The sequence below is a fragment of the Helianthus annuus genome, chromosome 3 (genome assembly GCF_002127325.2).
Source record: "Helianthus annuus cultivar XRQ/B chromosome 3, HanXRQr2.0-SUNRISE, whole genome shotgun sequence".
Lineage (NCBI taxonomy): Eukaryota > Viridiplantae > Streptophyta > Magnoliopsida > Asterales > Asteraceae > Helianthus > Helianthus annuus.
Genome location: NC_035435.2, coordinates 12,673,717 through 12,689,166, shown reverse-complemented (window position 1 = coordinate 12,689,166; position 15,450 = coordinate 12,673,717). Strand labels below are relative to the sequence as shown.

The 15,450-nt window shown below is 36.8% G+C and overlaps 1 protein-coding gene across 1 annotated transcript; it reads right to left on the bottom strand.

The window, feature by feature from the left end:
- Positions 1 to 13,809: 13,809 nt before the first annotated feature.
- On the bottom strand, positions 13,810 to 15,177 carry LOC110935619. The gene is made up of 2 exons (XM_022177993.2): positions 14,803 to 15,177; positions 13,810 to 14,280 (listed from the first exon to the last, which is right to left on the bottom strand). Exons 1-2 carry the CDS (start codon positions 14,984 to 14,986, stop codon positions 14,033 to 14,035), a joined length of 432 nt encoding a protein of 143 aa, XP_022033685.1. The 5' UTR covers positions 14,987 to 15,177; the 3' UTR covers positions 13,810 to 14,032.
- Positions 15,178 to 15,450: the final 273 nt, after the last annotated feature.

The window sequence follows — 15,450 nt, the reverse complement described above, 5'->3', positions numbered from 1 at the left end:
GAAGAAACTCCTTTTACTGAAAATCGTTTTCCTTATTAGTCCTTATAAGGACATAATTATCTTTTAATGCCTACGGGCCAAACTTATTTAAAACATCCATTAGTGATGTAGTTCCTACGGGCCAAACTTATTAAACATCCAATAGTGATGTAGCGCCTACGGGCCATACTAATTGTCATATAAGACAAATGGCAGTGGTGGTCTATGACTCCCTGTCAAGAAAAGGTAATGAACTTTGATTCACACCTAAATGCCCCGATCCCAGACGATCATGGCTTATAAATTAAACTCGTCCACGTGACTAAGCCTTTTGTGCTATTACTAAATGCCTCGATCCCAGACGATCATGGCTTATAAATTAAACTTGTCCACGTGACTAAGCCTTTTGTGCTATTACTAAATGCCTCGATCCCAGACGATCATGGCTTATAAATTAAACTTGTCTACGCGACTAGGCCATTTGTGCTATTATTAACTTATAAATTAGGATTTATGATAAAATCCTGAATAAAATAAATATCCTTCCATCCCTGCCAGTAGGCATTTTTAAAAAGAATCTTAAAGGTGAAATCTAGCCTACGCGGCCAAGATGGTGAAACCTACCCAAGGGATTCAGATCCTTGTTAACGCCTAAGAACGTGTTAGCTGTTAGTGCAGTTGTCTGTCGACTACATCTTCGTTCGAGTCTCTCAAATAGAAAGTCAAGTCGCTACGAGTTTCACTACGGATTGTCTACGGCAATATCCAAGGGGGAGATTGTTGATGCATTTCATGTCTATCGCCTTCGTCAATCCGAGTCGTAGTGAAAAGCCGGAAGTAATCAAGTGCATAATGTCTATTTAGTGATTCGATAAATCACAACAATCAAATTTATATTGGATTCTTCCAATTTTCTTATCTAGCCTAGTGATTTAGAAATCATGGCTTGTGTCATCCTATAAGATGATCACATTATAAACATCCGATAGTGATGAAGTGCCTCCGGGCTAAACTTGTTGTCCGATAAGACAACGACAGTGGTGGTCTTGATCTCCTGTCTAAAAGTGTTGGACCAGGTCCAAGCATAATAGTCGGTAGGATCCATACGATCTTGACTAATAACATCTGAGAAGATGATCATATTATAACCATCCCTCAGAAGGGGAACGCCCACGGGCTATACCTATTGTCCTAAAAGACAAACGACAGTTGAAGTCTACAACTCCCTGTCAAGAGAAGGTAATGAACGTGATTCAGACCTTAATGCATCGATTCTCTGAAATCATGGCTTACAAAGAAATTTAGAACTGTCCTTGTGACTAGGCCTTATGCGCCACTTTAATATCCTTAATGTTTTATAACTAGGATAAATTATAATACTAATTAAATATAACTAACAAGTTAACCAATATGGCTTATATTACCATGGTTGATAAATCGTCAAAGATGATGATTCCATAACAATCTCTGAATAAATCATTGTTAATAATTATGTAGCAATCAAGCTACATGGCTGGATTAGATGAAGTTAACAGTCGTTTGAAGGAGAGCAATGATACTACCGGAATTAATGTAACTGAAGCCGAACTGCAGGCAATAATAGATTATGATGTTACTCGAGCTCTCGATCGACAGAATGATGAATCAAATGACACCCACTCCAAGACTCTATCTATGGCTCGTAGTAAGCCCCCTCCTGAAACGCATGAGTCAAGGGAGGACGATGATCATGACTTGTCAAATCAAAGGAGTATTCCGTCTAGACAAGTGGTGTTTCATCAAGAGGCACCAGTTAAGACCTGTTCATATAAATATTTTATCTCCTGCAAGCCCAGAGACTTTACAGGAGAAAATGGGGCCATCGATTGCATGACATGGCTCGATGAGATGGACGCCGTTGTTGACATCAGCGGTTGTGCGGAGCAAGATGTTGTGAAATTCGTTTCACAATCATTTAAAGGAGAAGCGTTGGCATGGTGGAGATCATTGCTCCAAGCCACGGGGAAAGTTCTACTCTACAACCTATCTTGGGGTCAATTTGTTGCTTTAGTCAAGGAAAACTATTGCCCTCAGCATGAAGTAGAAAAGATAGAATCAGACTTCTTGACTTTGGTCATGGAAAATTTGAATTGTCAGGCATATGTGACAAGTTTCAACACTATGTCCCGCCTAGTTCCTTATCTAGTCACCCCTGAACCTAAACGCATAGCGCGTTTCATTAGAGGCCTAGCACCAGAGATAAAAGGAAATGTTAAAGCATCTAGGCCAACCACATATAGGTCCGCGGTGGACTTATCCTTATCTCTCACCTTAGATGCAATCAGACTTAAGTCTGTTAAGGCTTCTGGCGAGAGAAGAAGAGAAAGAGAGGAGGAAAACTCTCATCAAACGAACAAGAAGAAGAAGGGAAGCTCGGAGCATGGGAAAGATTCCGAGTTGAGGAAGAACTCGAGTCAGTCTGATAACAGACCCAAATGCAATAACTGCAAAAAGCAGCATTTTGGAAAATGTACAATAGACCCACGCGCTAAATTGTGTGGAATTTGCAAGACCAAAGGCCACAAAACCTTAGATTGCAAGGGGTTAAAGAACGCCACATGCTACAACTGTAACAAGGAAGGGCACATCAAAACCAACTGCCCAAAGCTTATAAAGAAGCCTGAGAGGCCAGGAAAACAAATGCATGAGTCTTCCGGATGAATGCCAGGAAGGATAACTATATAGCAGGTACTTTTCCTTATCAAGCAGTTTATGCAGAAATTTAATTGATACTGACACATGTGATTCAATAATGAACGATCACTGTTGAGAACTGTTGTCTCCGTCTTAGTAGGACTTCGATCATTTTATACGAAGTAGAAATTGGCCGATGATACTTTAGAAAATGCTCCAACAAACCTTAGATGGATATTTTATATCTAAATAGGAATCACTCTTTTCTGATATTCCTATCGCAAGCTTTCAAGCTACCTAAATTCTTTAATATAATAAAGACAGATATGACGTTTTGATTCTCTGTCAGAAAAGTAATGGACTAGGTCCAAATCTTTAATGCCATTGATGGTCTTTTGCGACCTAGGCTAAGTAATATTAATATATTTTAAATAACGTTCATTAATAATGTTAGTGCTATAATAGCCTGTATAGGTGATTGACACCATGGTTAGTATATATTAAGGCCATCAGGGTGAAAAATAGCAGTTGTTGGATTTCAACTAAGAAATTGTTTTATTGGTATTAGGAACCAATATCGAGTATGGCAAACTCGGGTAAGATAACAGTCAATCGCGCCATTGATGACGCGACGCATGCTAATGATGCTGAAATTGTAAACCTTAGAATTTCCAAAGATGTTCTTCAGACTATGATAGACGCAGCCATTGGAAAAGCTGTGAAGAAGGCTGTGAAAAAGTTAAAGGAGCCCCATGCTGCTCGGTCCAAGTTTTATCTAGGACCACATTTCCTTACTCTTAAGGAGGATCTCGTTCATGCCTCGGATGCAAAGGATGAACTAAAAAGGAAAAGGGAGGTAGATAACTCCCAGAGTTCTAAGAAAAAGAACAAACAAAAGTCTGACAAGAAACCAGTATGTGAGATCTGCAAGAAGCGCCATTATGGGAAATGCAGGTTCGAACTAAGATCCAAATCACAGCCCAGGGCTTGTGGGATCTGCAAGTCTAAGGGACATAAAGCATTGGACTGTAAGGACATGAAGAATGCAGTTTGTTTTGGCTGTAATGAGAAAGGCCACATCAAGACTACGTGCCCTAAATATGTCAAAGGAAATGCGGCGGAGGAAGTAAAGCCAAAAATTGAAAGCGCCTAAAATGCCTAAGCTAGCCCATAAATAATGACATCAGGTACATTCCTTGTCATTTTATCAGTAATTTAAATGCTAAGAGTGTTATTTTGGTTCGGATACTAGTAAATCCTTCATAAACTATAAGTATAACAAATTTTTTTTAAAACTCTTCATAAGGACTATATATATATATATATATATATATATATATATATATTAAGTGTAAGGTAAAACTTACAAGTAGAAAATTTACCAGGACTATTTTCCATTCCTGTAAGAAATCGATAAGTCGCAAAAATGGTAGAATCGGCCGTCCCCGGAATCGAATCTGGGTCTAGGCCGCACCCTTTCGCGCGCATAGCCAACCGAGCTAGGCGCCTAGTTTGTGAAAACTTCCATTTTGATTAAATATAAGCACATGTATAATAATAAACCTTCATAAACCATAAGCCTAGTAAACTTTTATATTAGCCACAAGGTATAAATTACCAAGGAAACCTTAGTAACCGATTCTTCTAGTATCGGCAAGTGATCCTTCCGAAAGATCTAAGAGTACTCTTTCTTCGCATAGAATACGACAACATATGTTATTTTAATTATTATTTTTCCTCTTTTTCTTCTCATTGTTTTATATCACCTGCGAATGCCAAACTATGTTTGATAAAAAGTGCCATATGAGGATTTGCGTATCCTAGTGCGTCCCATAGATTGCTTCCATGCCTGATCAGTATGGAGGTTTAATGCATGGGATCCCCGAAGATATCCCAATAGTCATATTGTACTAAAGTCGACTAGTAGTATTCAAAGAAGATATCCTATATAAAAATGTCCTTATAAGTATCTCTACTTAGGGCATCTTTGCAATGGTAAAGGGAATGTGTCATTTATCTGACACCGTCAGCGATAGATGAGCCAAAGCCTGAGAGTACGGAAATCTCTGACATCTTTATGTGTCATAATTAGCTTCCTTATAAGAATTACCATGTTCACCTCTTGAGAGGCAAGTAGAGTTAAGATCTATATCCCATTTCAGGTTATTCTATTATGAAACCTTCAAGGTAGCTAGTACCATCATTGGAAGAATCGAAACCCCAAATAAGTAAGTTTTAAAATAAAAGATTCATATAGCCTAACTCGATATCCTGAAGAAACCGGTATCGTTAATTAAGAAAGACGGTTCATTTTGCTTATGCATGAAATACCGCAACCCAAAATAGGCAACAACTAAGAATTTCCATCAGCTGCCCAGGATCGTCGATTGTTCGACTAACTGTGAGAATTAACTATCCCTTAAGATTAGTTTTTAGTAATGGGTAGAATAACCATTTCTCATTCGAGATAGGCTTTCTATAATAATTGATGTATAAGTATCAAGGCTGCTCCTTTGGAGACCTTGCTTAGATGGGATGTTGATTATCTATTGTTAAATAGAAGATTGATGCGTCCAATCATCCGGTCTGATAGTTGCCTTGGAAACAACGAATAAGATCGGGCAAATCTATGATCATTTGTAAGATTGCCAGTTTTGGCAGAAAAATCAAAGAATTATGAAAATAGCAACCCTCCTAAGTCCTTGTTAAGAAATAAGGTTCATCAAAGACATCACCCTGGAAGGGTGTGCCAAATTAATAAGTAAAAGGCTAGTTAAGCTCTGATTATATATAAAAATCATTCGAAGGAATCGAATGTATCATAGAACATATAACTTATGAGCTAAAAGCCTATTTAAGGAGCTTGGTGGAGCTCGCGATGTATTACACCCTAAGGATTAAGGGATGTGTTTCGCCAATAGGTCAAGAAGCACTATCACATAATGATTGGAAGACTTGTGATATAATGATAAACCCGTATCAAATGCGGATCCAAGGCGCAAAGATTTTCACGTCAAAGTAGGTGAAAAAGTGTTACTTAAGGTACCACCCTGGAAAGGGGCGATGCGATTTGGTAAGAAAGGCAAGCTAAGCCCGAGATTCAAAGGACCTTCGAGATTGTCGAGCGTGTCGGGTCAGTCGCTTATAAGTTAAACTTGCCTGAAGAACTTAACGCCATTCATAATGTGTTCCACATCTGTAATTTGAAGAAGTGTTTCGCTGACGAATCACTTGTTATACCGCATACAGATATACACATAGACGAGAGTTTGAAGTTCGTGGAAAAACCTTTGTCGATTGAGGACCGACAGGTGAAGAAGCTTCGAAGGGAGCATGTGCCTATTGTTAAGGTCAAATGGGATGCCCGTAGAGGTCCCGAATATACGTGGGAAGTGGAACCCACAATGAAAGAGAAATACCCTCAATTGTTTCAGTAAATCTCGAGGACGATATTTCTTTTAAGGGGGTGAGGATGTAACACCTCGAAAAATTTCGTCCAATAATGTCTTGACACGTGTCATAAGGTTCCGGTATGTGAAAACAAACTTTAGAGGGACTAAAAGTGACAAACAGTGAAAACTATGGAATGTAAGGGTCCAAAGTGTCAACAATGGATAAATAGACTCTATGATAACCCTACATAATGTTCATAACCTTAAACGGATGGTTCATGGATCATACGAAGCGGAAAATGCCCAAAAGTGAGGAATTACAAACTATAGGGGCCAAAAGTGTCAACATGTTGAATTTATACCTCTGAGTGAACTTTTGGCAGACCCAAAGCCTTGTAATGCTAAAATATGCTCACTAGAATATGTGGTAAAAATTTCGTGAAGTTTCGATAACGTATGAGAAAGTTATGGCCAAAACCGTACTTGAGGGGTTAAAAGCGTCAACGTCGAATTTCATGGCTTTTCGGTTGAGCGCAAAGTTATCCGAGGAGATTACCATGTTGGTAAATGTCCCAAGGTTCTTAAAAACCAAGTTTGGGGGGGTTTACGAGTCAAAATAACTAGCCGAAACATCACGTGCAAGAACAGGGACCAAAGCTGCCCAGTTTGAAACATTTTTGGGCCTGCAGACCCCAGGCGACCCGCCTGGGAATCCTTAGGCGGGCCGCGTGAACCCCCCAGCATCAGAACTTCGCGAAAATTGCAAATTTGGTCCGAATTTGAAGTGGTAAACAGCTGTTAGCACCTCCTTTTGCTCCAATAAAAATGCTTGCATGCCTAGGACAACAGTAACCTCCCTTCAACCTCTGAATTCCTTCATATATTAGATCAAAGCTCTCATTTCTTTGGCACTTGTGCTTGTAAACAAGAAACACACATCTTGCAAAAGCTCTCAAGACTTCTGGAGCATATCTGAACGACAAGGCCACCTCTAAGTGTTAACTAAGCATCAATAGGACCTTTGTAAGCTTCTATATCAGTCTTTAATTCGTTCTTGCATTGATTAATTGCTAAAAGTCAAACCATTGTTCTTGAACTTTGACTTTCTGATTAAACGAGTTTTACTCAGTCACCTCTCAAATTGAAACCACACATATGTTGGTATTCATGTGGGAAACAAACCCTCAAAAGGGTATTCTCTGATTCCCACTTTATGCATGCTAATTGTCGAGTCAAAGGCGTTCTTAAAAAGTCAACAGAAGTGGTTTTTGCAAAAATAAGCTTAAATGGTAATGTAGAGGACATGCAATCTGTTTGATCATCATAAATAACTTATAATATATGTAAGAATGTGTTTTATCATAATCAACTCGACAATCTTGAGTATAAATACGAATCGGAACCGAAAGTCTTATAAAAAGACTTTTTCGTAGACTATCGATTCGGATCCGTACATGCATGTTTGAGACCTGTATTGGAGAGTACTTTGAACCATTTTTATTTTGGTAAAACTCTCTGGAATTTTATTGCTTGAGTCTATGTTTAGCCGATTCATTTGCATGTTCCGATTTATGCTTAAAGTTGACTATTTTGCCCTTTTTGATATAAACGTGATTTTTGGAAAAGTGAAAGAGTAGAAATCTTTATTTCTAATATATAAACTTGCACCGAAAATTTGAGACCCGTTGGTGGTTCAGATTTTGAATTATGGCCGATAGCGTAAAACTATATCTTAAAGTTACATAAACGGCGCATTTCGCCTATGACCCATTTCAGGCCACGTTTTGATACAAAACTTTTTACCCACTGATGTTATATAATATTTTGGGATTTCTGATGATTTTTATTTGATCTTTGGCTGAACGGATCATACGTCGCTAAGTCGATTCGGTGAATGCCGGTTTTGACCGTTTAAGCCATAAAATGAGTTTTATACATTCTTTTGACCTCAAACCTTTTCTACTGATCTTATTTGTTAAATAAATTATTTTGAGCGTTCTGGAAATATAAAAATCTCAGCTTTCTTTTGAAAACCCGGAAACGGCTCTAAATCGCATTTTTAGCGTTTCTAGCGCATAGTAAGCGTTATACTCATATTAAACATATAAGACTCATACCTACTGATGTATTTAGCATATTTTCATATAATAACAGTAAGTATAAGATTTTGAACTCAGATTTCCAGTTTTGACATTTTTAGCCCTTGTGAAATTACTAAAATACCCCTACGGTGCATAGTTTGATTTTAAATGATAAGTTTGGTATATGGGTCATACCCTACTGTTATAATATGCCAAATTAAGTATATGTACTGTATAAATCAGACCCGAAACCCAGATTTCCAATTTAACTCTTTTATAACATTTTAAATGGCCAAAATGCCCTTCTAAGGCATAAATTGAGTTTAAAATTATTCGGGGCATAATAGAACATAACTTGCTGATATTATATCATATTTAAAGCACATTATCTCTGGGAACTTGCATATGACTCTTTTGCCTACCCGTAACGCCCTTATTGCGTTCGGTTCGGTTTATGTGACTAGTTTGTATAAATTGACAGAAACGGGTCAAACCTTATCATTTTTATCTCAATATCCAGAATGTGTTTAGTATACCCATATTATACAAGTATTCAAACTTGTCGGGTCTAAATCACATTTTATCCGGTCTTCGCTTAATCGTGCGTCTTAACCGTATATTTCTTTAAGACTAACCGGTAAGCTTGGGCTTAATTAAAGACCCGTTAGCAGTCTAATTGGTTATTTATACCATTATTCCAGAATAGAGCCTTCCGGTAAATTGTACCTACGCTTACTTAAGTGAATACGGCTGAGTTATTATTCTTGCTATTTAAGACAGGAGCTAGCTCAGGTAAATACTTTTAACTTATTTTCCCTTATACGGGCTTGGGATACGGTAGTATAAAAATACCGCTTGGTCGGGTGTAGAAACTGTTTAATCGGAGATGATTAAATTGCATAATCCCGTTTTAATCTGTGTTGATTGATAACAAATAACATTGGGGGTTAATGACCGTGTCCTGGATATCCTTGGCTCATTTTAAAAAGTGAATGGCCACGACGTAAGCACAAGGTGTAGGCAAAACACCTCCTGTTGCATATGTATAACGTATACTCACTCGTGAGAGTATCTTCTTGTGAGATTATATTTGTGGTGTGTCGATTAATCTTGTCCGGCTTGTATTGTATAATCACCGGCCCTAAATGTTGGACAACCATGTAAATCGGATACAAGATTTTTATTAATAAAATTGTCCCAAGTATAAAGATTAATTTGCCTCTGTGCATTTTAATCAATGTGTCAAGATATTTTGTGCTGTTTGCACTCAAATCACTTTTCAAACTCTTTTTCCAAAATGAGTCAGTCAATTGTATTTACCAGTGTAAACTGACGTATTTTTCCAAAAGGTTAAGTGACAGGTACTATGCGTAATTGGCTGGGAGCTCAGGGCGTCACTAAGGAATCTTGCAAGTTCTAGATGCCTAAAGTCTATTGAACAGTTTTCTTTTATTGATCCGCCTGTGGATCCTTTACCTTCCATTGTAATACTTTGACATTACTTATATTCGGAATGTAATATATTTATCTTTTGCTTCCGCTGTGCATTTATATATTGTGTTGTTTGTCTATGATGATGCCAACTACGTCACTATACTCCCCACCGGGCCCACCGGTGACACGTGGAAAATTGGGGTGTGACAAGCAGGTATCAGCATATTTCTTGAGGAATTTACTACGGTAATGTCAATCATGCAAACGGTAAAAAGGTTTGTTGTTTGTTTACAAGTGGTTAGAAGATTTGATTGTTCATAACTTGTGCATATGGTAAATCAAGGACATTAATTTGCACTTGCATTTTCCTACAAGTGATTGAGAGACAAGATGATGAACCACATCCCCGAACTTAGTATTGATATACTTACAAGTGGTAAAATCAACCAAACTTATTCTCCGGAAAAATCATTTTGATTAAAACAAACTTAAGTGTTTTGAAATCTAAATGAGAAAATAGTTTGTTGATAGGGGGAGTTCTGATTGTTTTATGCAAAGTGAATGGCGAATTGATGCAATTTGATATCGGTTGTCATGTTTCTGTACAGTTTGTTTTCAATTTTCGTTAATGTGTTTGCATTTTAGGGGGAGTAGAAAATTTCAGAAAATCCAAAAACATTAGAAAATTTGAAAAAGACAAAAAACATGATAAAATTCAAAAATGAGTTTGTTGTGAAAAAGAGGAAATGATAGTACATCAGCGGACTATCACAACATGCTAAAGATTTGGAAAGTTTAAAAGTGTTAAACAATCTTACTGTGGATATGTCAGTAGGTTTTCGCACATTTAGTAGATTGTGATGAGATATAAACATAAATTTCAAACTTGCTTGTTCTGTGGGTTAACAAAACTGCTTGGATATATAGGTAACCCCTGAAATCTTGTTTGAAAGGTCCCTTATTCTGAGATACTAGGTCTTTATGCTCAGTGATATCTGGGGTATTATCCCGAGACTTTTGCTGTATGGAAGTACTGACCTAGTCCCCGGATAATACTTTCTGCAAATGCTTGAAAAAACGCCGCCCTCAGCAATTTGATGAAACAATAAAATTGATAGTCATTGCTGTTGTAAAAAAGATCCTCTAAAGGGGACCCACCAAAAGTCGAGCCGTCATCTCTCTGCTGAACGGAAGTTCTGACCTGAGCTCTCACGGTTTCGCACCTAACCCCTTACAGATATCAGCTGTGGTATACTCACCTGTAAGACTGAATATTGGGATCTGGATACGGGAGTATATTCAAGTAGTGGGACACACGGATAAGTTTTAGTTTCTAAGACATTAATATCGTATCTCTGATCAGTTGAACTTTGTGTGAAAATTTAAGTGGACCAGTATACTGACAATCTAGGTAAATTGTTTAGAACTTAAAATGAAATCAAGCTTAACGGTGTTGGTGATTTGTCTCATAAGCTGATATGATCCTCTTACGCAAACTCACAAAAATAATGCTTGTAAATATTTCTTTACTGCATTTTATTTTTCTTATGACAAAAATCCAAAAAGATTTTCAGTGTGTTTTAGCATAAATTTTTGAAAAATTCAAAAAGATTTTCGAAAAATGATATTGAATAGTTGATTTTCAAAATTCCGGGTGCTAAACATGATGAACAGATGGTTTGGGAGAATGTGTTGATTTTGAAAATAAAAATGATATATATCTTCAAGTGGTTCTTCAAAATTAACATTGTAAAATCATTCTTTTGATTGTATAATGATTGTAAGTGATTCATTATATTTTTACATGTTATCATCAGAAAATTTATTGTGAGGTAGAGGATGTGCAGGTTTCTAAGAGATAGAGATCCAGGTTCCGATTCTTGAAGTCTTTGTGATTACAACATGCCAGACTGCGATCCCAGTATATCGAAAGGGGGAGTCTGAAAACATCCGAGTAGAGATTGTTCGTGGAGAGTCTGTTGATGCTGATGAAAAAAGAAGAGAAAGATTTGAGGATGCTTTCACTGTGAAAAAGACTGAAGTCGTTACTCGACACTTAAGACTCGTCAACATCTGAGGGGGAGTCTGTTGGTGCAGTCATCTGTCGTCTTCGTCTTATGTCGAGTCTCAGTCTCGTTGCGGATCCGATCAAGCATGACATCACATGTGACATCACCTTGATGACATCACATGTGACATCATGATATATGAGATGTCATGAAAATGAAAAATGTTAGTGGCCGTTTCACAAAGGATATAAACATTCATGTGAAGACAAAAATATATGGAGGTCCAATGAGAAGACACCATCCATTAAAAGGTCCAATGAGATGTCTACAATTGAAGGTCCAATAGAAAAGGTAGCATGATGGTCAACTGAGAAGGTCCGCTTTTAAGACAAAAGAATTGAATGGTTCGCTTATACGGCAACATGGAGGTTCGCTTTTACGGATACATGGGAGATCGCTTTTAGTGCAATGTATTGTGGTCCGCTTTTGTGGTTTATGTAGTTTCGAGCGGACCAGTTTTAGTATAAATAGGATGAATGTTATTTCATTTGTAACGGATTCCAGATTTGATACCGAGGTATTGCCGGTGTTCCTTGTAACTATAAATGCTGTAAAATCAATATACAAGAGGTTTAAAGTGTGATTCAAGCTGTGTACACGTCCGTTTCTTTGTTTCCGCCTCTGAAACGGATTTGAGCTCTTCCGAACGACTCGTTTAGGTCGCGACACGATCCTACATTATGATGTTCTAATGATAGTGTAATATAAACAACAAGTCACTATTACTGTGGTGTTGTATTACACCATTGTAGCTTCATTCTTTTTTGATGTACCGATCAATAGTCGTCGTATTTATACATACACATCTTTCCGCATGAGCCTCACTCTCTCTCTCTCTCTCTCACACATGCATATATATATGTGTATACACACTTTCAAAATGCTTAAGACTAAGTATTGTTTTTTGGTACTTATTTTTTCCCACTACATCTATCTATCTATTTATTTAGTGTGAACTTATGATTGAACAATTAAATATCATGAAGCATCATTGGTATAGTGGAAGCAACATGTTGGTCCCCTTTAGATTGCATTTTCACACCATGCTACAAAAATACTATATTATAAGGTTCACAATAGCGGTTAGAGCGAATGAAAATGCATATCATTAGATTCCTTTGTCTTATATACCTCTTTTTGGTGGTTTTAGCAAAACCCATATCTTATTTTTTGAGGATGATCAACAATAATACCACAACTTATATGATTATATCCATCATTTTCACATTTTTTCCCAAAATCTCGTAAATTGAGTGATCATAAAATGGATTTCTAGTTTCCTTTCCAATATAAACTTGATTTGATTATGCTTTTTGCATGTTGGTTCGATACACAACATGACAACAATATAAACTAGCGATGAAATCGGTTCATAAAATGATTGTATAACTTTGACATTGCAAAATTGATCTAATTTTTCCAAGACAAATATAAATGCAAAAAAAAAAAAAAAAAAAAAAAAAAGAAAGAAAGAAAGAAAAGGACACTAGAAAAGGTTGTCTCTTGAGGACAAGATTTTAAGAAATATGAGTGGTGGGACTTCTTTTTAATTGAGAAAAATATTTTTAAAAAAGTATTAAAATGTGATTCACTTCTGAACACAACTAAACAAAAATCATTGGTGGTCGCTTGGTAGGCCTAAAGGGTATTTATTATGTTCTTTTACTATTTTTTTTCCTTGTTGGCATGCAAACTTGTTATCCAAAAATTCATGGACTCCACTAACTCCTTTTCCACATACTTTACTAATACCCTGCTAACTAATGACATTTCATAAATATAGTTTCTTCTAGACATGTGGCATTAGGGGTAAGACCATACGACCCGTCGAAGAAGACCAACGTGTGGATATGACTTGGCAATGTGACCATGCATGGAACATCACACAGATGTTTGCGTAGTTTACGGCATGGAGGGGTTGCATTTTCCATGGGCGTGAAGGGGCTACATTAAGGTAGATTACGGCTAAATGGACTAGGTGATCATGTGAAACCATTTCCTTAACATTAAAACTAATGTTGCGTTGAGGTGGTAAGTTTCCACGTGTAAAAAAGTAACAGTACGCCTGCTAGCCTAAAAGAACGAAGAAAATCCCCTTTCATTTATTTAATTTTGAATCCTTCACAAAATAGCTTTCAATTTCTTAAAAAAAAAAGTAATAATATTTTTAGGTAAATATAGTTCTTGAAAGGGCACGTATATAACCATCAATTCCAAGAAAAAAGTTGAAATTCAATCACTTTTATACAATACCTTTGTGTCCCTTTTCAATTTGTACAAAAAAGTACCACACCAACAACAATAGCTACAATACTACAAAGGTGCCTTTTAACTCTTTTAAAAGAAAAGGGACAAAAACTGTAAAATTAACTAAAAATATGGACTAAATTTAAAAGAAAACAAGTCATGCATAAGCAAACCGATGAACACTTCGATCCCTGAGAATTCCAGTGTAAAGAGCAATTCTATTGGCCGGCATATTAATTTTCCTTTTACCACCTTCATCTTTAAACAATGACGAACTAACCCTCAACTTTTGAAAACTCTTTCTTTCAAGTCTCTTTCTAAACTCCTCTCCACTTCCACTTGGCTCCATCACATCTTCTGCAAAGTGAACCTTCTTTCTCTTTTTCACCTTCTTCTTCTTCCCATCTAGGTCAACAAAAAAGTCAACATTAAAGAAAATAAAAAGTCAACATGGTCGTACTAAACCAAAATTCCATTTGTTTCTCGCATATATACAATATTTTTAGAACCGGACCGGACGTCAAACCGGTCTTCTTACCGGTTCAATGGTCCGACCCGTCGAATCGGACGTAAGAACCGGAAGGTATCGTAAATATTATAAAAATTAATAGAGTTAAATGTTAAAAAATATATTAAAACCGGTCAAACCCTTCCAAAAACCGGTCCGACTGGCCAGTTTCCGGTCCAACCGCCGGGTCGCCGGTTCACCTTTGACTATATAATTGATTACATCAAGATTCCAAAATATATCCTAGGCTAATACCGACCAAACAAAATCTTTATCAGTACCGGTATTCATTTTTACGATAGTCACCATTACAGTATCCAATTTATATATTTTATCATTTTCGGTACGGTATCGGTCCGGTACGAAATTAAAAGCTTGACTAAATCAAAGTCAAAACTAAAGAATCAAGAAACACAAACCTATAGAGATACAAGGTCTTGGCTGGTGGGTGGAGGAGAATTTGGCAGATCCGGCGACGGAAGCAGCGGCGGTGGAGGGTGGTTTCTGGCGGCGGAAGGCGAGAAGGATGACGGTGCCGGAGACGGCCGCCATCGCCGTCGCTAACACCATCCCATTTGAAGCAAAAATTGAAGATGACGTCATCAAATTGTGTAAAATTGTTGAGTGATTTTGTGGGAATTTGAAAGATTGATCAAATGGGTATGCAAAATTGTCAAATTGAGAGAAATTGATTGAAGTTTTTGGATGTTTGAAGTGAAGAAAGAAGTTGGGTTTAGATGGATCTTGAAAATGTGTGTGGAGTTTTTAAATAAAAAGGGGGAAAATGTGGTTGGTTGAAGACTTGAAGCATCATGTTTCTTTCTTTTTCATTATATATATTTTTTATTGTTAAAGTTCAATTATTTTGTTTTAATTTATTAATTTGTTATTAACTAAATGTAACGGACAACCTTTATCCAACTGCTTATTTCGTCACCAAAGTTGTTGTCATGTATTATTAAAAAATGATTTTATTTATAGGGAAATGATCAAATAAGTTTGTTTTGACTAAAAAGAGTAGAAACCAATAAAATTATAATATATGATAAAATTTAAAATAAAAAGAA